Genomic DNA, 25,917 nt, shown 5'->3' on the forward strand with positions numbered 1-25,917 from the left:
AGCGCGTCATCATCTGACAGTGGGCCTATCCTGAACACGAGTTCTCCTCTCCATGAATATATTAACACCGCGGCCTATCAGATGCACATGCACGAACCGACAATAAACCGAGGCAAAGGCCTGTGCGTTATTGCGCGCAGATATATTTTCTTAAGCACTTACTTTCTTGTGATAATTGAGTTTAACATTAACAGAATATAGATACTAAATTACACATTAGTCTATGAGTTTTATCTAAATCCAGAACATTTAGCACATTTTTCACATCGTTTGGATATAAAACTTGTTATTTTGGGAACTCAGCTTCCAACCACGCTTCACGCGTAAACCCCAGTTGTATTTGTTAAGATATTCACTTGCAAACGAGGTGCAAAGTATGAGAGACTTTCTCTTGAAACAAGCCGGACCTTTCGTATTCCGTGTTCACACCTCAAGGTCGCACTTCGCAGCTAATTCCGGTTACAAGGAAACTCCAACAACCCCCTCTGTGACAAACAGCGGCCCTCGACACATCACTGTCCCCGCTGCCCCTGAAATTACAGTGGATGTATTTTTCTGTGATCATGTCACCAGCCAGATTAAAAATCACAGTTTTCAAAACGCATTTGGACATGGTTCCTTAAAAGTGCCAATTACTCTGCTGCAAGCATGCGCTGGAAACTAAAACATTTAGGGCAACAGCTTTAATTCAGTAGATCAAACAAACCCACTGAGCATAAATCTGAAAATGCCAGTTCAAAAGTTTTTTCCCCCGGCCCAAGTCTGAAGTGTACTCCTGTCTGTATTGATCATTGTGGTTGGATAACTTTATGCACCATTTGAGGAGTACTAGGCCAACTAGAAGTCTACTTATTCTCTTATTCTGTCTGCTCTTGGTATTTTTCTGATTAATTTGTTAGCAGTCTGAGGGCTTATTTAGCAGAGTTGACGGATTGGTTTGTCTAAAGTCATAAATGCTGATGAATGTCTGAACCATCTGGTTATGGAGTGGGCCTCTGACAGTCCACGGCCAGTCAGGTCTCTGATTTACACAGTTCAGTCTGTCAGTCTGCTGTCTGTTTAAAGAGCCAGTTCAGGATCTACTGTGACACGTTTTTGCTTGTTTCCCGACTGTTGGCTTTAATAGAAACGTTAGTGTACACCGTGGTGCAGTGTCAATCTGTCAATAGCACAAGCACGAATACATGCACAATGTCTTTACTCTTGAAGGACCCTACACATTTTAACAGGGTGATGATAGCAGGAATTCCGGTCATGAAGACTCCATGCACAAAAATAGATCGGTGAGATCAGGAGAATTCCTTGGGAATCACCACACTAAGAATAGCACTTTATTTCTCACTTCTTTATCTAAACGAGTTTATCTTTTCCCTGTCATATATCATCCACTTTAGACTAAGCTACATCACTTCATCATACTGTACTTGCAACGAGGTTACTTTGTTCTGTCCTGTAGTTTCCAGTGTGCAGATTGAGTATTCAGATTCAGTGCTGCCCTCTTGTGGATTTCTGCAAAATCAGAAAACAGCTGCTGTAATAAAAATGGAGACTTGATATCTGTCTGACCACGAGTGGTGGAAAAAGTACATTTACTGAAATACTCAACTAAAGTACAAAAAAAAAAAGAAAAAAAAGAAAATTTATTTGAGTATTTACATTTTCTGCTACTTTAAGCTTCTACTCCACTATGCTACTTTTCAGAGGCAATTACTGTCCTTTTTACGCCCCTACATGAAGCTATCTGATAACTTTACTTTGCGGATTCAGAATAATAACACAAAATATAATCAACAAATAAATAATGATGTATTACTACAGGTTAAGATAAGATTGGGTGATTTCACATGCTAGCAGTTTCTAAAGTAGTTAAAATAAGCTCCACCTTCACCAGCTGCAATATTAAGGTGGTGAACACATTAATGCATCAATAATTTAAATCCAATATTACAATAGACATTATTTTGAAACAGGCCATTCTGCAAAATGAGTATTTTTACTTTTGGTAATTTAAATGTATTTTGATGATATTATTGTAGTACTTTTACTTTTAGAATAAAATTTAGATTTCAGGGCTTTAGGTAGGCTACAGAGTATTTCTACATTGTGGTATTATTACTTTTACTTAAGTAAAATATTGGAGTAGTTCTACCACTCCTGACCACTCACCGGACTGTTTACCACAAGAGGGCAGCCTCCACCAACAAACACTTCCATGATGTATACCATATTGTACAGCACATACAGAGTAGACTATTACAATATGCATTATAAAGACTGATATATTCTGAATGACAAGACGTTACTGTAATAATCGCATTAAGTATGATGGTTTAAAGGGTAGAAAATACAGCTTTAATCTAAGTTTACAACAGCTGTTCCACAGATTTTAGGTAATAAATTACAAACAGACAACTGTATTTCTGAGCTGTCCATCTTAAGATAATATTTTATTTAGTAGTTCATTAGACAATGATTAGTTGCACATGTCTTAAATCCTGTCATTAGGAAACATCCATATATAAATTATGTTTTATCATCAGGTGCTTTTTGAGGCACCTTTCACTCAACTTAAAATAAATAAATGGAGCAGAATATTGAAACAGAAACTGCCTGAGTTACCATCAATCATGGAACTATCTTGATGACAGTTGTTTTATTGACAATCATCAGATGATCCTTCACCTCCTCATGTTGTCCTTCCCTTTCTCTGAATTCAAATTCAAATATTTGAGATGTTTGTGTGAGTAACATCAGAGGAAGTTTGAGGAGAAAGTATTTCTCTGTGACATGTCATCAGGTGATGCTTATTAAGTCTACCAGACCATTTTTTAAAAAGATATCACATGATGGAGGGTGTACACAGCTATGATTCAGAAAATAAGCTCATCATCATCACGGCTGCTGTGATGCTGCTAGTGTTGTAGTTGTTCTCTTATTCTAGTCTATGACATCAACAAGTCTGATGTTCAACAAGAACAGACTTGTTCAGAGTTACAGAGTAAATTGAGCACAGCAGTGATGGAAGATGTATGCACATCTTTTACTTAAGTAAAAGTAACAATACAACAATGTAGAAATACTTTGTTACAAGTAAATGTCCTGCATTCAAATTTTACATTAATTACTTTTCTAATTTTCTGACTGGTCGAGGAAGGCTGAGTCAACGTTTAGAGTGATGTGAGCAATCAGATTTATGTTTCATTATCACTGAAATACCTCCAGGTATTGCATTTGCATACTACAACAAGTGAGGATGAAGTGAAGTGCACTCAGTATATTGCTCTGAGTGTGAAGGTCCCTTCTTTCCCTGAGCTCAGCATAGTGTGTATGTTTAGCAGATCAGTGGTGAAGCAGCCCAAGAATTCAGTTTGCTGCATACCTTCATTGATGTTATACAAGTGGCCGCAGCGTTTCTCTGCAGGAAGAGAGTTAAAACAAGACCATCTGCTACTATTTTTAGAGAAACTGCCTACATGGCTGACACACAAGCAGCAATCCTTTATCTGTGAACTATAATATTAAACACACATAAAGCAGCATACTGCAAACACAAGTCATATTAAAATATTTTGATGAATTTAGTTAGGATATGATAGAAATACATGTTGGCAAGACTGTGAAGAATGTTTCACTTTTTGAGCTGTTTGTTTTGTTTTTTCAAGGGTGAGAGAACATGGTCTTCATCATGGGGGCAGGGATGAATTCAGATGTTTTGGGGGGAAAGGTCTGGGAAAAATATTTTCATGTTCACATTATTCTGTAGAAAATGAGGCCATTTGACTATTTTGAAGCCCTGAGATAAAAAAATAAAATATGGATAAACATTTAGATGGGAAGTTTACTTTTATTTTGGTTTTAAAAACCCCATAAAGGCACAAGTAGGCTTCAGTCTTTTTGTTGTTATTACTTTTTAGGCAGGTCTTTCATAAATCCCATAAATTGGGATCACCAAAGTCATTGGGGTTCAGCCTCTGGGTGGTACCATGAATATTTGCAACAAATTTGACAGCAATCCATCCATTGAGATAAATATTTCAGTCTGGACCAAAGTGGTGAAGCGACAGACCGACAGACAGAGTGACATTGCTATTCATCAAGCCGTGCTGCAAGCATGGCTACAAAGTTTTGCGGATGCAAAAGAACAGTGTGCAGCTTCTACAATTTTTTGCCTTAAAAGACTTAAAAAAACTACAAACTACCTACAGTTCTGACTGACACAGCAAACAACTGAACCCCAAGAAAAAAACTCGATGTGCAATAATCTGAACCACAACATGCCACTGCAAATGTAATGCAACAGAGGCCAGTTTGCCAGCCACCGCACATTTACAAACTGCTGGTGGCAGCAAACAGGAGGTTCTGATGTCCCACTTTTGGACTAATCAGCCAAGAGAGCCACAGAGCAGCGAGATGGCCAACAGAAGTCCGGCAGCACCAGAACCAAACAGAAATTCCACAGAAAGGGATTAACATGCAAAAAAACATTCATCTGAGCTCCAAAATAACCCCATGTTCACATTAATTATGCCACTGTGAACAGCATTTTTGTATGAGCACTCTATACCCCCCTTAACCCCTGCTAGAGAGGTAAACAATGGGGGCAAGTGGATGAGCTGGTTTCATTGAACTTTTGCCTTTGAATGGGCATTGATGAAGCTGAAGGCTCCCAAGGTTGTAGGCATGACATAATTTCGTAGCAGATCTCTGGAAACTATTTGAAGTCAGACAATTTACTGATATACCTAGGCTCTGAAGCAGGAGGTGATCTGACACAATGCTCTAATTTGAGATAAGTTTTCTGTCTGTCATCAACAGACCAACAGGGAGTGACAGAGCGGGGAACACATGCTATGAATAAAGTAAACATTGTTCAATGTTTCTTTTTTTTCACTCCACCGACATGCCAGCCTGTCAAATTTAAATTCAGACCGACAATACAAGCTGTCTGAAGTTTTCATAGAAAGTGTTTTTAAGAGATCCATTAAAACTGTTTGAATTGAGCTTCATTGTTCTCACTAATTCACAACACATGTGCGTCTCAACCAGAATAACATTTAAAGTTCTTGAAACTTAAGCAACATCACATATCCTGTTGAATTCGTTACCGTAAATTGCACAGGTGGCAATGTCAGTTCACCGCTTTTGTTCAGTCTGAAATATCTCAACAAGCATTGGATGAATTGCCATGACATTTTGGACAGACATTAATGATCCCTACTGACTTTAATGATCATCTGACCTTTCCTCTAGTGTCTCTAGGTTTTGAGTAAAAAGTCTCACTAAGCATTGGATGGATTAACCTGGCACACATATCCATGTTCCCCATGGGATGCATTTTAAGAGCTTCTTTTGGATCTGCAAAATTACTGACATTCCCATCAGCCTCAGCTGTATTTTTTTTGTTAGTGCTAATTAGCAAATGTTAGCATGCAACGTCGCTAAACTAAGATGGCAAACATGGAAAACATTATATTATGTGATAGTGACAGTGTAGGCTCAACAGCTCCACAGTTCCACGGCATGCATCTTAACCACTGGGCTGCTGAGCACCCCCAATAATATTTTACTCACTGTCACTGTGTAAAAATGATTTTGGGACCAGAAACTTTGATTTTACCTTTTTTGAATCACACCTTCCCCAAATACATCTCCTTCATCATGCCAGAAATCCACATGCTACAACACATGACAATATATCAACCTGTTGCTGATCTGATGTTTGTTTTTCCCCCTTCGCCCTTTGACCCACAGTGGTCCTGAAGCCCCATTATAGAAGAGCCTTTATTTGCCACTACCTGTTGTTGGCTCGCACTTGTACTGCTTGTTAACGGTGGACTGAAGTTAGGTATTTTAAGGGGACAGTATCCGGCTCATTGTTGTACATTTAGGTGAGAGGCGCTTATGTGGCCTACCCACCATTCACCTTCTTGGGCAGGGGTCTGGGAATAGCATTCTATGGCTGTTTATATGGGGTGGGGGACGCCTTTGTGCTGTTTAGTTGACTGGCCCCAAAACAGTGTATGATAGGATTTCAAGCTGCACAGATTCAGTTTTAGAGGTTTCCTGAATTAATTAACACCTCTCCCTCTGTGATTAATGGAGTGTTTTGCAGCTGTTTGCTTTGAAAAGCGGCTGTGGGAGTGCTCCAGCAGGGGAGAGGTCATCCTCATGAATGCAATAGTTAAATGAAAGAAACAAAAACAGACTGCTCTATAATATCTTTGCATTGTAACTGAAAGTCCTGACTCACTGACCAGATCCTGAATAGGGGATCGTCTGTTGCTCTACCTCTTGTTTTCTCCTTAAAGTTTATGTTTTGTGTAATATTCCCTTGTCCAAATTGATTGTCTATTCTATAAACATAAAGGGAGTCATATGTTGAACAGACTATAAATCCCTCCATGGCAAAGTATTTTTTTCTTTGATCAATATAATAGAACAGACTTCACTAGGTCTTACAGGATTGTAGTTAGAGTCAAAACACCTGACAGATTTATGCTCATTATGTTTCACTAGTAATCGTTCTGGGGTGTTTATTTCCCACCTGGTGACTTGCTGATTGTTAAACAATTACAGGACAGGATCACATTTTTTCAAGTCTGTCTTAAAACAATGCTCTCATGCTCATGCAGTGGTGGAAAAAGTACTCAGATCATTTACTTAGGTAAAAGTAGAAATGCCATGGTCTAAGAATACTCCATTGGAAGTAAAAGTCTTGAATTCAAAATGTTACTTAAGTAAAAGTATTATCAGCTAAATTTACTTAAAGTATCAACATCAAAAGCAGACATTATGCAGAATGGCTCATTTCAAAGTAATATTATTTTAGAATATTTTACAATTCAGTTTTTCTCACCAATGAATACATGCAAAAGCCTTTTAATGTTGTATGATAATGTAGATATTTTGTTTACTACTGGCTAGATTAGTACTATAGTACTACATCATATCATATGAGCATATCATGTGTTTTTTTATGTAAAAAGTAATTAGCAACTGTGTCATATAAATGTAGTGGAGTAGAAAGTTAATTTCTCTGAAATGTACTAGTGCATTAGAACTATTAAGTAGCATGAAATGAAAATACTTAAGTATGTCAAAACTGTACTTAGGTATTGTACTTCAGTGAATTTACTTAATACATTCCACTACTGCCCACATGTCCCTATACTTCAGCAATCTCAGTTTGACAAGGAAAGCAGATATCTCCTGAAGTTTGAATCTTTTAAGTATGAATTTCTCTCAGCCAGGAAGATAACCACTTGATTTGGCTAAGTTGGTTAAAACATCATATTGACTTGTGTTAAACTGCAGCTCTACACAGAACAAGGACTAGATTTTGTCCTCCATCAAATCACTTTAGAAAAGGATCTCTTTACAGCCTGTATGAACAGAAGGAACAATAAAAGTGATCAATAACTCTTTTGGTGTTCTTTTTGTCTACATGCAGCCATTTGAGAATTGCTTTAAGATAGACATAAAAAATATAAACCTGTACTCTGACGTTTTTAAATTACTCATATGACCAAGTTTAAAAAAAAATTTATACTTAGGACAGATATAGTTTATCAAATATGTTACTCACTGCTAATAATAATCTTAAATTATGTACCCAAGGACAGAGATGGATTAATTCATCAAAAAGGGAAAATACATGTTTTGTACAAGCAGAGGTGATGTACAAACTGCAGTGATTGATTTAATGATTTCTTCTTCATTATAAGTCTCCCATCTGACAGGGATTACATTGGTGAAAAGTAACTGAGAACAGTAACTCAAGTACCATTTTGTGTGATTTGTACTTTCAGAGGAACATACTGGACTCTTTTTCTCCACTACATTTGACAGCCATAGTTACTAGTTACTTTTCAGAGTATTAACACAAAATACAATCTCAAACTCACTTACAATGTTTGATTTTAATGAATTAGTAGTTTAATAAACTCTCTGCAGTGTTTTTGCTCAGTGGCAGTGCTGCTCCCTGGCGCAGTGAACCATGGGAAAGGAAGGAGAAGGGAAATAATCCTGCCTGTATGGAAAAACACTATGTGTAAGTGCAGATACACAAACCTGTTTGTGATCAAGAGAAAACATGACAGTCAAGAACGCACCCTCCCCCCTCCAACATCCTTCCCTTGTTTGTTTGTATCTCATATTCTGGAAATAGTCAGAGGTTGTTTATATGTGTTGGGGTGTTGGGAACTCACCTTACAGGAAAAATAGTAGTAAGTGGAGACATTCAAGGGCCCAACCTGTCCTGTGGCGGGTGGTCCCCTCCGACACACCCAGTGGCGGTAAGCTGGGGCATTGTGCCCCCCATAGGAAGTGTGTGTGGCGTCCTCCAGTCGTGACCAGGATGATTAAGAGTTCCTTCCTTTCTTTCTCGGATGGGCTTTGTCCCGGTGAACAGACATGCTGCCAACACCTTGTCCTTGCGAGGAAGTGTGTCTGTCACAGTCCAAGGAGCAGCGGAGGGGCTGAACACTGAAGGCACAGTCCAACACAAACAGACCTTTTCATTAAGGTTTGACTATTCAAATGGGAATAATTAAGTACCATTGGATTCTGTGGATCAGCTTGGTTAGAGTTTAAAATAGTCTGAAGACTCCGGTCATACTTGTTGTGCCGGTGGTTCCCAACATGGGGGTTGGGACCCGCTAAGAGGTTGCAGGATAAATCTAAGGGGTCATTAGGTGATTTACGGGAAATGAAGAGGGAAAAACATATTTCTACAACACAAATTCTTATTTTCCCACTTTTATTTAATTTTAGCTTTTTTTATGTAGGCCTTGTGCTGTCAATGCAACCTGTGGGTTGTAAGTAGACATTGTTCTGCTTTCAAGGGTCATGAGGCAAAAAGGTTGGGGTCCACTGCTAAAGTTTCCGTCATATTATGGGTTTTATTTCATTGGCAACACACTGTTTTATAGAAGCCCATTGATGTGATTGTGTATATTTTAAGTTTTGTTTGCTTGCTGTAGAATATCAGGAAAAGGATGAGGATAGGACTCTCTTAACGTGATTAAAGGTTCAGTGTGTAATATTTAAGAGGATCTATTGACAGAAATGCAACATAATATACATAACTATGTTTTCAGTGGTGTATAAAGACCTTACATAATGAACCATTATGATTTTATGACATTAGAATGAACCATTTCCATCTACATTCACTACGGGTCCCCTAACATGGAAGTCAGCATGTTGTGCCGCCATGTTTCTACAGTAGCCCAAACGGACAAACTACTTTACAGAGTGTATTTCGTCTCTACGTTGAATACATATTAAGAAGAAGGAAGAAGCAGTTGTCGTCTGGTTTATCAGAAGTACAAAGAGAAATTTGGACAAATAGAGAAGCACACGTTTGCTCCTCTATTTGTGGTTTGGAAAGGGAGGGATGAGCAATGACTGATGTTGCATTTATGTGGTAATATATAAGACACAAACAATAAAACCTTTGGGTAGGGGTAGTCTATATTATATAAAGAAAATAAAAGAGGATCATACGTTGACAGTTTTCACAGCCTTGTTGCTGTTGGATTTAGAAATTAATAATGTAATATATATGTACCACCTCATGGAGAAAAGGTTCAAAGTTAAGTTTTTTACTGCTAAATTTACAATTGCCATTAGAATTAATACATTTATTTCTGCAGATTATTTTTGATTGAATTAAGCAAAATGGGTACAAAAATGGTCATATCATCACAAGAGTCTGCAACCATGCAGCTTTGTATTTTACCAAAAAATTGGATAGAGGGGATCATCGAAGTCATTAGGGTTCATCCTCTGGGAATCATGAATGTCTGTACAAACTTCATAGAGCCACACTGTAGAATGGATATGTTTTCCTCACATAAGTTTTTCAAGCATTTAGGAGTCGAGACTGCAAGTAATGTATAAATATATAGATCTTTATTCATTTATTTACTTCATATGCTCAGTTAACAGTGCTGGGGAACATTACTTTCATCAAAATTAACTTGTTACACTGAACAAAACAGAAAAAAAGCTAGGATAGTTAAAGCTACTGCAGGTCTTACTAGTCATGTTCATGTATGAAGAATATGCAAAAAAAAAAAAGAAAATCCAAATACATTTCTCTTGGCGTTCAGATTGAAACCTTGTTATGCTATTGTGATAGCAGTAACTAAAATGAAGACAGAATTATAAGAAAATGCTAGGTTCTAGAAGAACCGAGGCACTAGGATGCTAGGCTGGCAAAAAATAATATAAGAAATACTGCAAATGTTAATTTCCTACTATGTGCTAAATCAGAAATCTTTGTAACACGTTGCCATCAACACTGTTTCATATACCTTTTAGAATACAAAAATTATACTTGATAAAAAGTATCAGTGCATATTCACTTCATGTCCACATACAACACAAATTGGTCATAAACAAAACATTTGGAAATACACACAAAATATCCACTTTATACTGTAGTTTACTCACTGACAAATACTGTTTTCTTTAGTGGTCAACAAGCACAAGGTAGCCGCACTTCTACAGGGTGTGTGTACACTAATATAAGTGTGAACGAAGGTGTGGTCCACAGTACTTTCAATTGATCTGGTATTACAAATAAAATACTCTAAATACTATTAAAATGAGGAAATTTTACATGTTAACAAATAACATATAAAATTAATAACAGTGAACCAGAGCAGACTGGTGCTAACTTCACACATGGAGAGTTTTTGGAGCCTGCCCTGCAAGCTTCACTAACATGAAACGCACAATATCCACATACACGTTTCTACGGGAGCACAATCCCTCAGCTTTACTACAAGTGAATACAGCAGCAGCACAAACAGCAGATACATCTGGATTGAAATGTTAGGATGTTACATGTTGATATCAGGAAGGCCAAGCTGCAAAATCCTTTGGTTAACTTTTAAATACAAATCTAAAATGAACAAACAGAAGTGGATTACTAAGGGACAGTGTTTACGATCTAAATAAATACACAATTAATGTTACTAGTGCTTTTCAATAAACTGTTCCTATGACGTCTTATTCTCATCTCATGTTTGTAGCTCAACAACAAGGCTTTCTGCTCACTTTCTTTTTAGTTTGACCAAACAAAAATAACTTGAGGGTTTTTTTCAGTCGAAGGAGGAATCTACAGAAACTGTAGAGCTCTAATGTAAAGTCTAAAGCTGTCTGGTTTTACTCTCAGCTCTACCCTGTTTCCTCCATTAACCTCGATTAACCTGTGGTTTTCCGTAACCTGGAGAGCTTAAAAAACACCTAGCACTCACTCTGTCACTCTAGGTCAACCTGAGTTAGGTGAGCTGATATTTTTATGGAATTACAGGAGTGATGATACCTCAAATGAGAGACTTTCCATAATTAATAATCAATGTTATATTATTGTCCATCTGCTTTTTGTTTTGAGCAAAACTGGACTTTAGCCAACCTTTATATGAGCGGATGTAGCAACATTGCAAAAAACCCTTTTCTCATATAACTTTCCATTAATTTCCATTACTTTTTGAATAAAATTTAAATAAAAGTCTCAACATAAACTCAGCTATCCTCTCTCTCTTCTTTTCTGGATGTAACTCTTCATCATCAAAGGTTGTAGTTTATTCAGATCTGTGGTAAAATTGGAATCATTGTGGTTTGTTTTCACAGTAGATGAAAGAAATACCTGAGGCTGTTTTCAGCTGTTTGATAGATCACAGTGAATGTGGAACGGACCAGCAGCATTAATGTCTGAAAACTGGAAAGATATCAACAGTCTACAGGTTTCCTTTTGCTGCGCAGGAGACGCCTTGGAAGGTGGAAGATGCAGAAGTTACAGTCGAGAAGATTCATGATTCATTTCAAAGCGTCCCTTCTAAACACCGTAAGAGGGAATGTCATGTGTTTTCCTCTCAAACTTGGCTACAGAACAGTCCAGAGATAAAACAGAGGAGAACAAAGCAAAGGCCTTGAGGCTGTCAGTCAGTCAGGGCCGGAGCAGGAGGTTACACGGGTGGGGTGGAGTAGCGCACCACATAGTTGTAGTCAGGCGGCGGGCTATGACACTCCAGACCGGCGTCAAGGGCTGAGTCGTCCAGACTGAAGTCCAGGGAGGAGACAGTGGGTGGGAATCTCTCCTTCTCTGTGTCAGTCAGCACAGACTCTTTACTCTTGCTCATTGCCTTCATCCTGAAAACACAAAGAGATGCAGCATAAATATAACAGGGAAATGTCACCATACTAAGTCTGCTACCACACAATCTAATTCAACTCAAAAGCAGGTTTATAAACATAAAAACACATAAAACACACAAACAATTTATCCACATGCTTAAAAACAACTTAAAAATGCAAAATAATCTTTCACTTAAATCAAAATTGACACTTAAAGTAGATGCTGCTCAGTTAAAGCAATGCTGAGTTAAAGCACTTAGTCTATTAATGGATTAGTTCATCTACAGAAAATGAATCTGCAACTGTTTCCATAATGGAATAAATATTTTTTTAAAGTAATTTTTTAAGCAAAAAGGCCAAATATGCTTTGGTTTCAGCTTCTCAAACATGAGGGTTTAATGCTGATGACATGCATGAATGACATTTGATAAACAAAACATTAATCTATTAATTAAGAAAACAATCAGCAGATTAGCTTAATGAAACTAATCAGTTGGAGCTCTAATATCAATGAGTTCTAGCTTCTCCTAATTTTCTGTTCATTAGGACAGACATGCAATAATGTAAGTGGACGATGGCCCCATTATCCGCAACAAACAGACACTCCTAATTGCAAAAAAGAAATAAACAGTGTGGTGTGACAGGAGGAGAAATGACACAGGGCCCAAATGTTCCTCATGGGTTTTCTCAAAATAAATCTTTGATGTCCGTGTTAAGCGCCTCACAAAGCATTGATTGTTTATATTATTAAAACATATTTCAAATTATTCGGATGGCATAGCTTTTTATTTGTGGAAAAATTAGACAATCAGGGTGGAAATTGGTGCAGTCAGTGAGGATGGGTAAAAAAAACAGTTGTGCAGTTTAACTTAAATCAAGTATTTTCTCAAGACATCTAGCCTTGATCGCTCTGACACCTAAAAAGGCTGTTTTGATATTCCTTCATTTAAGAAATGCCTCGTGTGAAGCTGTGCAAACCTCTCCTTATTCATATGTGATGTAATCAATCATCCTGAGGTTTTCTGCTTCACTTGATGCTCAGAATATGAGTAATTGGCTTTTATTGTCTTTGGGGGTTGCTACGGGTACAAGCTCCTCTCTCAAGGCCAAAGGGTCAGCACTCAGCGGGGATCAGTGACGCCGATGTACTGGAATGCTGCCCTGATGAATAAACTACCTGGTAAAGTAGGCATCAAAAATAGTTAACAATAGTACAGTTTTGCCTTGCCAATGCCGGGCAGACAGTGTGCGTACAATTGGCAATTGAGCAACAGGAAACAAAATGAGTCAGGGTAGAAAAATGTACCCTGAGCTGAAACAATTAGAAGATTAGTTGTTTTAAGCAAAAATGTCAACAAATCAGCTTCAAATGTGAATATTAGCTGTTTTTCTTAGTGTTCTATGATGGTAAAATGTATATATATGGGGTATAGACTGTGAGATGCACAAAACAGGAGTAGCTTTTGTTTTTAATGTTTAATTAGTTTTGTCTACTAAAAATCTATCAAACTGTTGCTGACACAACTTCTCCAATATTGTTCAGTCAACCTAAGTTTGTGTTGTGTGCTACTGGCAAAAAGAAATCAGGCTAGAGGAGTGGTGAAGGCCAAGGGAGCAACAGGTGGACCTCAGCTACATAAAAGGACACAGCACAAAGCTGTAGCTAACGGGAGGACCTTGTAAACCCTCCTAAGTTCAAAGGTGGCAGTGATTGAGCGGTTGACCAGCAAGGAAGTCCTCCCCTCAAAATGCAAATCATTCTCTGCATGCCTGTGTTGAGTCTTTCTGCCACGCCGTAGCCCTGATGACACAAGCAGGCCTGTAATGAGTCTCCATAGACTTGACATTTTGAGTAAAATACATAGCAAGTGTGTGTGGGTGTTTGTAGAAGAGAGTTTGGTGAGCTGTAAATTTGTTATAGCGCATCAGATAGTGTCAATAACTCTGTTAAGTGTGTCTCATAAGTTACTTCCCCAGCAGTTGTTTACATGTTCCCTCTTAGAGCTTTTATGTTGTTTTCACAAGTTTAGACTCTTTCCTCTTAAACTTACCAGAGGTTTGGGAAACATGGAGATTTGCTTTAGGAAAATTTTATTTACTGCTGTTCCCCTTTCAAATCGTGGATTGTGACTAGGACCTTGGAGTGGAAGCCACAAAACGTTGAATTAAGTATTAGCAGTTGCTACTGTGCAGGGAACAACCACAAGGTTTAAAGCGTAATTACTGAGTTCAGAGGTTTGACCCTGTAAATCAACCCTGCCACTGAGCTGCTGTAAACTTAATATGTAAGCCTTGAGACACCTACAGAGACCCGCACAAGAAAAAGATTTACAGAAATTTAACTCAGATTTGACTTTATCCGCAAATAAACCCTAAATTGAGAACATACTGTCTCAGTTTTCCCCCCTTTTATGACAAATGAGCCACAGGATATTGGAGTACAGGCTTTTGTCCAACATCACTCCTTTGAGATTATGTGTGTTTACTACCAAGCATTTGCATTATACCAGGCAGCCATGACTCATAAGTTAAATCGGTCTGGGAGGTATCTCATTCAGGACTCTTTAAGTGAAAAAAAAAGGGGTTTTAGTGTGCGCTCTTAAAACAGCTAAACCTCAAGTGACGCATCCACTCTGCTTTTGTGCTTAGTCCCTCAGTTTGTCACCTTCAAGCTTTTCCCCCTCCCGCTTCTCCTTTGTGCCGACGTCTTCAGACAAAAAGAAATACTATCCGCTGAAGGAACTTGTGTGTGTGTGAGTGTGTATGACAGTTATAGCGTCTACATTCCAGCACAGCGGGAAGGTTTCCAAGCAGCTATTTAGCAGCCTCTTCCAGTGTGTTCGTGTGTGCTGATTTGTCACTTGCAGATCATGTGCAGGGGTGCTGTATGGTGCAGTGTACGTACGCCAGAGCCATGATGCTCAGAGGTCGGCCTGCCAGTGATTCGAGGCGCTTCAGAGTCTGCATGTTATCAGACGACAGTCCCATCCCACTGTCTGACTGACTGCCCTGAAGAGGATGCAGAGACAGACAGAGTGATTAATTAAAACCCCAAAAGTCGTATTTCCTTAGTTGTTATCCGAGGTAAACAAATAACAAATATCCAAACATTAGTAAGTAAACTTTATTTCTATAGAACCTTTAAAAACCAGAGTTACAATGTGATTCACTGGTCAATAGCATGAAATACAAAAAGCATTTCAGGGAATGGTCAAACATACTGAAATTACATAAATATAATATAACATAAAACCACTGAAGAGATAACTCAGCCTATACAAGTGCATTTTTAAAAGCTTTTATATTTTAAGATTATTTTTACTTTGATACCATTTAGTAATCAGGACACCCCTTAAAGCTTAAATGCGGCAGACACTCAGTTGACCTGATAGTGAGTGGGACTCCACAGTTTTGGAGCTAAAATAGTAAAAGCATGATCACCATTTGTCTTTAGCCTGAACTGAGGAACTTCATGCAGAAGAGTGAGCTAAACCACTAAGGGCTTTAATTAAAATCTAGAGAGAGAGAGATATTTTTCTGTCTGGTGTCAGAACCTGACAAGCGCCTTGCTGTTACATTTTGCACCAATTGCTCACTATTTCTGATATGTAGATAGCATGACTGAACAAGACTCTAAATGCGATGGTTGAGGTTGAAGTATCGTTAAAAACAACTCCTAGATTTCCGTCTCAGTGTTTTAAGTTAGCTGTCAGGGGTCAAAGGTGGGGGCTGATTCTGTTATAAATATAATGTGGACAAACTAAAGAAAGAAAGAAATACAGCTATCAACAGTTATCAACTTTGAACACTCTGTTTGATAGATAGGGTGAAAACCAATATTACCCTAAGATAAAAATAACATTATATCCTCTCATACAGTTTAATTGGGCCACTATAAATAATGACATTTATGTTAACCTTTCTACCTGAATGTCATCAAACTAAGTGCTTGGCTAAGGATACAGTAGAGCGCAGATAGTGTGTCTCACTCACCTCGTGGTTGTCATTTGTTCCATTCTCCATTGTAACCTCGTCAAAAGTTTTCACACTAGCAGGACGGATCTTGATGTTCCTGGCAAGAAAATATTTCCAGGGTAAGTCTCTAAAATACCCTAAAACGTTCTCTTTCTGTCTAGAGAATCCTTCTGATTACACTGGAGCCAAGAGGCAAAGTTCAGCAACAAAACCGCAGGAACTTAATCACTTAAATCAACAATATGTGGCATCTATGACATTGTACTTTGAAAACACACCTTGTTTACTTTGCATTTCAACACTCAAGAGGCTAAAACGACTGCTTAATTTAGCTTAAGGGGTAACTGTCATTATTGCTTTTCAACACCTCCTCAATAAACACACTTGCAGGACCTGTGAAAACCCAAGAGCTCAACAAATATTATTTTAAGTGGACATAATTCTTGAACCTGGCTCTGTGGTTTATGGTGACATTCCTCACAGGAGCCACAATGCTGAAAGCTCTCTGGCCATCAAGCAGCTGTGTGTATATTTCTTATCATATGCCAGTCAGGTCTCTCATTGCCCTCGGGTCAGACCTAAATGTTCTCCTGGTCGGGTTCAGTCTGAGTGCTACAGGAACACTAACGTTAATTGTTTTAGATATAATTCAGTGCAAAGTAGGAAAGTAATTCAGGCATTTCCTTTGCAAAACTGACACAGTGCTGTTCGCCTCTGAGGATAGGTTTACATGACTTTAACATAAGGTGATTTATTTCCTTTGAATGTCTTAACAAGTTCATAGTGGGGTGTAACAGATTTGAGCCAACAACGTTAAGAGTCTACAGCTAAGCTAGCAGCTCTCTGAGGCACAGCATTGCTTAAAGCTAAATGCTAACATCAGCATGCTAACATGGTGACAATGACAATGCTAACATATTGATGTTTCACGGGTGTAATGTTTACTGTGTTCACCATCTGAGTTTAGCGTGTTAGCATGCTAAGATTTTCTTATTACCAAAGTAAATAAAAAATTTTACCTGATAGTTGCGCAAGATCAAAAGTTAAGGAAGCAATAAAGTCATTACAATTCATCCTGAGGGTCTAAAGTCAGAAGGATTTATAGATGGAGACCATGAATGTCAAATTGTCCTGGCAATCCCTCCAACAGTCTGTCCAAGTACATTGCAGTTTCAAGTGTCAGTGATCCATGTTCTCACCAGGTGCTCCCTGAGTCGCGGTGGGACACGGGTCGCGTGGGCATCTCCTCTGACAGCACAATGTTGGAGGGGTCTCCCACCTTAGCTAGCAGAGCTGTGTTAATGGGTATGTAGTGCTTCCCCTCCTAAATGACCCAAACAGAGACAGAAAATCTAAGAGTACAGCCTATACAAACATACACATCCACAGGCTGTGGTGAGCAGCCAGAAAAACCTAAGGTCATGCCTAATAACTCCAATACGATGTTCATGAAGTTGATGGGGGAGACTGTGACCACCCTTCCTGCACTGTAACAATAGCTAGAGTCAAACCTCTTCACTGTTCTTTCTGTCCGGTCTAAACGTTTTCTCATAGAGATGGCTTTCACAGACTCATTTGTAAGGCAACATCATGTAGTTTTCATTTTATATGATGTGTGGTCTTGTCATTATCTCTTATTACTTCACTGGACCATCTACAGTCCTGTGTAATCTTTGCAGAAGTAGTGAAATATAATTCCTCCTCTATCTGTCTGCAGTAATGTACAATGTGGACAAGAGGTCTGTTCTCTTTAGTGTAGTGTAGATCCTGATGACTGAAAATTATCTCTTCCTGATGGGCCTCTGGCCAGTTTCCTGTCATCAGTGATCTTTATTGCTAGTTTCCCAAATTTATTTAATTTCCATCCATCTTTTTCAAAAACATTTACTTATTCTTTCACCATGAAATGTGTTCTTTTGTTTTTAAAAGTTCAGTGGCTCATTAAGTTACACAGCATATGATTATAACTTATGACGTGACATTGTGGCATGTCACAGTAGAAAATAAATCAATAAAATTAATTGTGGCAAAATTCCATTTAACTGCTTTAGTTTTAGGGTCCTGGTATTGTTCATGCCGGTTCACTCTCACACCGTCATGGCTTACTGGGGCGCGCAGTGAAAGCCATGATTAGTCAAAGCCATCATTAATGTTATTAGTAACATCTGTGCTTTTACTGCAAAGACAAGCCAAAATGTCTGCTGTGAAAAAATCTTGCATCAGGTGGATTAAACTTCCTACAGTTTGTGACATTTATCCCAGACAATGTAATCTTGTGTCAAACTAATAATTACATTGTTTTTCCACGTGTGTTTTGAAGTGTGGTTTCTCTTACAAGACTGATGGTGCCATTTCAAAGGCACCCAAGTGTTTGTGTTGAGTGTTACTTCCCCTCTCAGTTACTCTGAGCACCCCCTTGAGCGAGATGCTGCTCTAACTCTGATCAACAACGTTGCTCCCTGAATATTCGCATTTGTGACTAATTCTGCAGAACGAGCGACTAAATTTCTTGAAAGTATTCAGTAAAGCCACAATATGGTCAGGATTCAGAGTAGTATGTGGGGATTTAAACTTGAAATATAAATTTTGTTCCGGCATTTGTCAAAACATTTCTGTAAATCTATTTGGTGTATCTCCATCATCTTTTAGTTTTAATTCACACCAGAGCTCAACAGCTGCTGATCATAAACTGTTCTTTTCTGCTACTGCCTGGACTTTGATTAAATGAAGCTTCAACATCATATGTAGTCTTCAGACAGTACGAACTTTATCTTTCCCATTATACCTGTTGCACGCTGGCCTGAAGCAGGTCTCCCAGCATTTCCACCAGCTCAGTGAAGGTTGGTCGCTGCTGTGGCTCCCCCTGCCAGCAGTCCAACATTGTCTGATATCTAAGAACAAAGAATACAACACTGAAGACGAACTGCAAGAAAGACACATGCAAGTCTTCAGCATATTGAGTGGACACACTAGATCCTGTTGTTGTTGTCTTGTAAACTTTAAGAAGACAAATAACATTTATAGGATTCAAAGTCCTTTTTTTTTTAAGTCTAAGTATTTTTTGTCTTCAATAAACAAACCTCTTTGCATTGAGCGACCACATCTGGTCCGCCGTTAAATTGACTGTCATCTAGATTATTCCTACATGCCCTGTTTTCTATTTTCAGGTGATCCTGAGCCTCTGTGGCTGTATCTGATTCTCTTGTGATCTTGGGTGTGAAGGCCAGTGAGAGCACACAGCCTCACTCAAGCCTCACGAGCTGTCAGCGTCTCTGCCCATATGGGAAGACTCAGAGCCTTTACTTGAGTTTCTATCGCGGTGGCCTGTCTCATTTTGTGAAGAAACAGAGCACCACAGCTGCTGTTTAAATTACGTTTACAGCGTGTTACTGATTGGGTTTGGTCAGTGATGGATCCCTATCCTGTTGCAGCTGCAGTAACCACCACTTTCCCCACAGATATCTTAAGTTATAAGTCAACAGAACTATTATCATTCCCTTTTGGCATCGTATTTAGTCAGTCATGTCAAGTTTGAAAGACTTAGAAAAGCAGATGGTCTGTTGCTGCATGTTGACACAACCCTCTCCTCTGTGCGCAGGGCATCTAGACTTATGAGCTCCTCTCTCACCGAGTGGCTGTGATTCCCACGTTAAAGAACATAGAATAAACTAATGCAGGTGGTAGTACTCTGAACAGTGACAGGATATGGGGAGCATGATCACAGCCTTTATGCATCGCTGAGGCATGGGAAGTAGACACATTGTATGAGTGCACAATTTAAACCACATATCCTGCCTGGTCTGCAATGAGAATAAATAGTCTTTCCCCACATGTTTTGGATCTTGAGGGAGTGTGTATGTGTGTGGAAGGAGGGGGGGCATACGTGGGCAAGTGAGGTAGAATGGGAAGTGAGCATCATTTATTGTCCTCCCACTCTCTGAGCAGCATCCCTCTAAATTCCTCTGCAATGCATCAGGACGGGAATATCTTATTAACAGGCGGCCTACAACATTCCTGATGAATCAGTGCTGCAGTGGCACCAATTAATTGCTCAACACTGCCTGCAACCTCATGTGCCTTTCATCATTCATATATTAAGGTGAGGGTCAAGGTGTCAAAACCTGGGCTTACAGACACATGATCTACTGCAGACCTCTCCAGGGGATCAGTGGAATTCACCCCACTGACTCTGAGTGCATTACTGTGCATGCCATTTAAACTGATATCAGCAGGTTTTATCTTAGCTTTTAAAGTAGCAGCAGGCATCACAACCATAAGCATGCAAAATACATAATCTGGCAGTTCTATTTTCATCAACAGACTGCCTCAACTGAGATGGAAAGAGATTTTTGGCACCAGTAGGTCTGCATCTACAGATCTTCTGTTCCGACTGAAAACTAGTCTGGATTAGATTTTGTGTACCATTTCCAATCACTGTTTCCTTTGCAAAGCTGATGAATTCATTCAGTTAGCACAATGCTTTCAAAACAAATAAGATTTATGGACTATATGAACCATTTTTAAATTAAAACCAGATAACGTATGCACACATGTTGGGGTGAGAGTTGCAGAGCTCAGACTGTGGATTGGCTGCATATTGGACAGAAGAGTCAAAGGATTCTTATTACAAAAAAGGTTTGCCTAACTAGTCTGACTGACAGCACTGATACCAAAGAAGAGGACTCACTGTTCTCCCACAGATATGTATGTCTAGCACCAACCACCAGCCCCCGGTAAAAAAAAATAAAAAAAAATAACCCCCCTCCAGTCTCTGGCTCTCCTCACTGGGGGAACTAGGATTCCAGAAACACATTTAATCGTGGTGCTCAGTTACATCTGCGCCACTGTCAGTCACAAAATGCTTCAGAGCTAATCAGTAGCTAATGTTTCCTCCTGCAACATTCAGAGCAGGATTGCACATGATTCTTATCAGGCACCCAAGATCTGCTGGTACAACCACAAAGAGGAAGAAAGACAAAATGCCTCCTTATAGTTGTATATCCATATGTGAGTCTTTTACTTGCTGCCTATATATTCTTGGCCTCTGTGAGGAGAACATACAGCTGAGGGCATGGAGCTGGCTGGCTGGGATCAACAAGACTTCTCTAGCTAGGAAAGCCACCATGATCTAAATAGAAGTTCAGTGACATTATCAGTCTTGTTTTCATTTATTAAAATACCTCTGATATATTTTTGTTTTCCCTCAAAGTACAAACAATAAATTGTTTGCAAATTCCACATTTTTCAAAGGCAGATCAAGTTAATGCCCCCAAGTCCAACTGTCCACTTAAATGTTCTCTTGATGCGGACAGCATGTGGTTACATTTTACTTTTCATTTATTGTTTACTGAAGCATAGTTAATAGGAATTCTCACATTTCAGAGGAAGAGTATTCTGGCGCTCTCATCCTGGTCCCCTCTTTCAGCCTGCAGCAAAATTCTTCGTCAATTTGGACGCCAGGGTACGGGGAGGCACCTGGGAGAGGACAAAGGGGAGAGGTTCATTACAAAGTTATTTTTTGTGCATAACAAAGCCCATACACCGTCCATTTCTATGACTATTACATCTATCTTAATATAATGAGGAAATATGTAAGAATATTTTTAGAAGGTTAAATGAGTAGTTTGTGCTTAGTCACATAATTACTGCAGTGTTTCCATTCAGTGTTTATACTTGGATAAACTCTTACCAAGTGGGGTATTTTAAAGGTTCCAGAAAGTAAATCCTTAGGGAGCCATTATTGATAAAGCTGGTTGTAGCTAATATACATTTTAAACTACTGATACATATTGCATGGGAAAGTGTCCGCAGAAAAGAGGAAAGTCAAAGAATTAAGAAGATTGCGAAAGGTGTACTTAATACATCAGATTGATAATTCTGTAATGAAATTACACTCAGTTGCCACCTAATAAACCCTTGTATAGTGTATTGCATATACTTGAAGATGTTTAAGAAGATGCACCTCTCTGTATAATGCAATACAAGCTACATCCACCAAAATGATTGTAATGTTGAATCAACACCTCCCTAAAAGAAAAACTGACCAGACTCTGAGAGACTCACACATTAAGGTTTTGAAGGATTATTATGAACCATGTAAAGTTACTAATCCGACCCCTGACCAGTCTCTACTGGAAATGTTAAACTACCTTTTCTGGTGAGTATGAGCACTTTTTCAACGCCAATATTTGACATAAAAACATCACGCAGATTTGTTTGCAAGCTCATGCTCAAGTGTGAAAAAGCAGCTGTGTTTAAATGTTTACCCAACAAACTTTGATTTTTTATTAACTGGTACCAGTCCTAATACCAGTGATGAAAAAACAGTGATGAAAAAGCAGCTGTGTTTAGATGTTTACCAAACAAACTTGGATTTTTTATTAGGACTGGTACTATGGGCCACTCATGACATACATTAAATATGTAATGTTGTTGTATTATGATTGCTCAGTCATGAATCACTCACCACCACTTACTTTATTTGCTATTGAACTGTAATGTTGGTAATAAAATTAGAATTCAGAGCCAAAGCCTACTTCATGCTTGGCCGCCTGTGAAAACATACACTAAACCAGGTTGTATCCAATATCCAGTTTTGTTGGTTTTAGAAAATAAAGCCAATTTTCTGTTATCAATACAGTTTCCTGAGTCATTAAATAATATTTTTGTTTGCTTGAATCCCCATGCACCGCAGATTCAGCTTGGCAAAGTGTTCGAACACTTCTAAGAAATAAAAGATGCAATCTGCGATTCGTATAGAGAAAACGTTTCTGTTCACATGGTCCAGATTTCTATTTGCAGCTGATGTGGACTCCATGTTCACTGATGTGACAGTTGGTGTGTAAAGCTGTACATCAAATAAGAAGTGCTGTGCCTTAAATGATTGTTTTCTTCTCCTAACTGACATTAACCTAAGAATATACATATTAAGTAATATTAAAGCTACAGTAAGAAATTTATTTCAGAAGCATTTTTGTTATATTTGTTAAAATTCTCTTTACATCACGACAGCAAACAACAATTCAACTGCTCTGATGCAAAAATGCAAAAATAAAAATAATAAATACAGTATCTGTGGCTGTTGCAGGACTGTAATAAGCACATGAAATGATTGGCTGGCTTAGCACAGGGTACTTTCAAAAGCTAGGTGTCTCTTGCTAGTTTCTCCAGCATTACCTGCCCCAGCTTTAAGGTTCTCAAATCAACAAATGACATTACAAATACCATGCAGGCCTGGTTAGCTTTTAGGTATGAACACTATACTAACAAACTTTGGATATTTAAACCCACAAAATGGAACTGACACACATTTGGTTCACAGAGAGATCTGCAAAACACACTTGGGTTCCCCTGAACTTTTCCAAACATCAGGTTGCAAAACTCACTTCTACACCATTGTTGCTGTTCATTTTGTATCCTTGTTTCCTGATTTATTTTTCTGAGGCCCCACTAACACTAGCCAGATGTGTAAGTGTTTCTTTAACAGAAAATGTGGTGAGAATGTGTCAAGAGTGAAGAAGAAGGAGAAAGAGAAGAAGAAAAAGAAGGAAAGACAAAAGCGGAAGTGTCATAATGACGTCAGTGCACTTTACATTTTAAAGAATTTGCAATTTGACACACTTTTCTTTCAACTGCTGTAGGTGACAACATGGTATGGCAGTGATGCAAATGCAGCACAGTCAAAAAGTACAGAATAGCAATACATCCAGCTTTGGTTCTCTGTTTCTTTGCACTTACTCTTATGTTTCCCCTGCCTCCCATGGTGATGTGATTTAAACATACAATATTTCATGTTGAGTCCTGCTATAGTGAGCTCTGTGCTATGGGGCACAGGCAATCATGGACTGCCACACAATGCTGTTTTAAAGGCTGCAGTGTTTTCACAGCAGGGGCACACTTTTATACCGATCTGGCTGCTTGGTTACAGTAAATTTGTGTTGCCTGCAGGGAAGAAACGGATAACTTAAATAGGAGGTGTTTTCATTTTAATGTACCATGCCTGTACTAAAAATTACTGTCTAACTTCACTAATGTTTTTTGCACAAGTGGCATGCAAATAGTTTTCTAAGGCTGACAATGCAAGCCCAGGCCCTATGTCCCAAAGGCACAATTACACAGTGGAAGAAGAAAGTTATTACCCAGTGCATCTGGTGAGGCTGTATAGCCAGGGGCACCTGAGCGGGTCCACCAAGCTAGAGCTCCCTTCTCATTGAACATCTCTGATAACAGATACCATGTTTAACTGAGATGCAAGGCTTTATGCTTATATGGGAATGTTAAGAATAAACACTATCAGTAAATTATAGTCAATATTTTCATTTCACTAGGAAAAAATGGTATCTTCTATTTAAATGCATTTGCATGAAAATATTGTGGGAGAGGGAGGTTATGCAGAATCCAGGTAAACTCTGAACAAGTGAAACGACTCTGCTGTCCTGACATTGGCTAGGAGCTCATTCCACCACTGCGGTGCCAAGACAGAGAAGAGTTGTGACTGAGTGTTTTTTCTTGCTCCGAGCGATGCCGGTACCAGCGGAGGTGGGGTTTGACTAACGCCTGGAGGTAGGTGGGGGCAGTTCCATTGTTTTAAATCTGATGCAAGCTACTATAGGGAGCCAGGGAAGATCATGGAAGATGGGGGGTCACACAGAAGAACTTGAGTAATAGTGGTCAATGCTGAGCCGTGACACTTACCCAGGGAGAAGATCTCCCACATGAGAACACCAAATGACCAAACGTCACTCTGAGTCGTGTAGATCTTGTCAAAAATGGCCTCAGGTGCCATCCACTTTAGAGGCAGTCTAGCCTGTAAAGGTATTGAGATAAAAAATCATTAGCTCCCTTATCTCACCTGTGTGTACACTAATTACACTCTGAGTTTGAACTGTGTGAGCAAGTGCTGCTTTTGATTTAAGCCAAAGCAGGTTCTATTTATCTAGTTTTCAAACAAACGCACTTGTTAAACACACACTGTCTCCATTCGTTTTTGTGAACTGCTGAATTTATTCAGTACTCCTTCTTCTGCATTTTTTACTGTAACACATAAAATACCCGACAGCTGCATAAATAAACTACAATAAGCAACAATGCAATGACTTTAATAAACTTACATCTCCTTTGCGCACATAATCAGGGTCTTTGTAGATGTCTCTGGCAAGTCCAAAATCACAAATCTTCACAACATTATTCTCAGAAAGCAAGATGTTCCGTGCAGCCAAATCACGATGGATGCACTAATGAAAAAAGGAAGACACAAAATCTTATTCAATGAGACATTTACATGATGTATTTTAGTTCAAGTTATCTGTATGTAAGTGACTTCACATTGGTATTCTGCGTGCTGCAAAGCATGGCTGCTGGCAACACATGGTCAAGTCATCAATGCTATTACAATAGGAGATGATGAGTTCCATATCCAGGCTAAAAAAATGGTCTGTAACAGGTTATTTACAACAATGGCTTCATTCTCTAATCAGTCCCATCCGGTCTCCCTAAAATTATGAATGGCTTGAAAAATGAATGAGTTCTAGACTGTAAAGTGTTTCATAGTAGAAATGAAATGGTTTACAATTAAAGAATAAAATAATAATTTAAGTTGTTGTTTGCTGTATATTTATTCATTTACAATGCAGAAACTTTCTCCATGAACTGCATACATGACAACTTTAAAAGATTTGACCACTCTTACAGTACTTAAATCGTAAATCAGTTTGCGTCTATAGTTTGCAACATTGTTGACTTTCCTGGTCTGAACACGCCACAAGGGTGATCCATGATACATGACCATGATCTTTA

At 38.7% G+C, this 25,917-nt stretch overlaps 1 protein-coding gene across 1 annotated transcript in view; it reads right to left on the reverse strand.

Annotated features, from left to right (window-relative positions):
* Positions 1-9,893: 9,893 nt before the first annotated feature.
* kdrl (kinase insert domain receptor like) overlaps positions 9,894-25,917 on the reverse strand; it is a 42,327-nt gene continuing 26,303 nt past the window's right edge. Inside the window, exons 23-30 of the mRNA XM_038698809.1 lie at positions 25,233-25,355; positions 24,817-24,928; positions 21,498-21,597; positions 18,908-19,013; positions 17,322-17,446; positions 16,141-16,219; positions 15,053-15,156; positions 9,894-12,162 (exon numbers count right to left, since the gene is read on the reverse strand). Of these exons, the coding sequence (XP_038554737.1) occupies positions 11,979-12,162; positions 15,053-15,156; positions 16,141-16,219; positions 17,322-17,446; positions 18,908-19,013; positions 21,498-21,597; positions 24,817-24,928; positions 25,233-25,355 (933 nt within the window). The 3' untranslated portion in view covers positions 9,894-11,978. The remainder of the gene's footprint in view (positions 12,163-15,052; positions 15,157-16,140; positions 16,220-17,321; positions 17,447-18,907; positions 19,014-21,497; positions 21,598-24,816; positions 24,929-25,232; positions 25,356-25,917) is intronic.

This window comes from Micropterus salmoides, unplaced genomic scaffold, assembly GCF_014851395.1.
Source record: "Micropterus salmoides isolate LMB-PRFRI ecotype aquatic unplaced genomic scaffold, ASM1485139v1 Ms_hic_scaffold_5, whole genome shotgun sequence".
Taxonomy (NCBI): domain Eukaryota; kingdom Metazoa; phylum Chordata; class Actinopteri; order Centrarchiformes; family Centrarchidae; genus Micropterus; species Micropterus salmoides.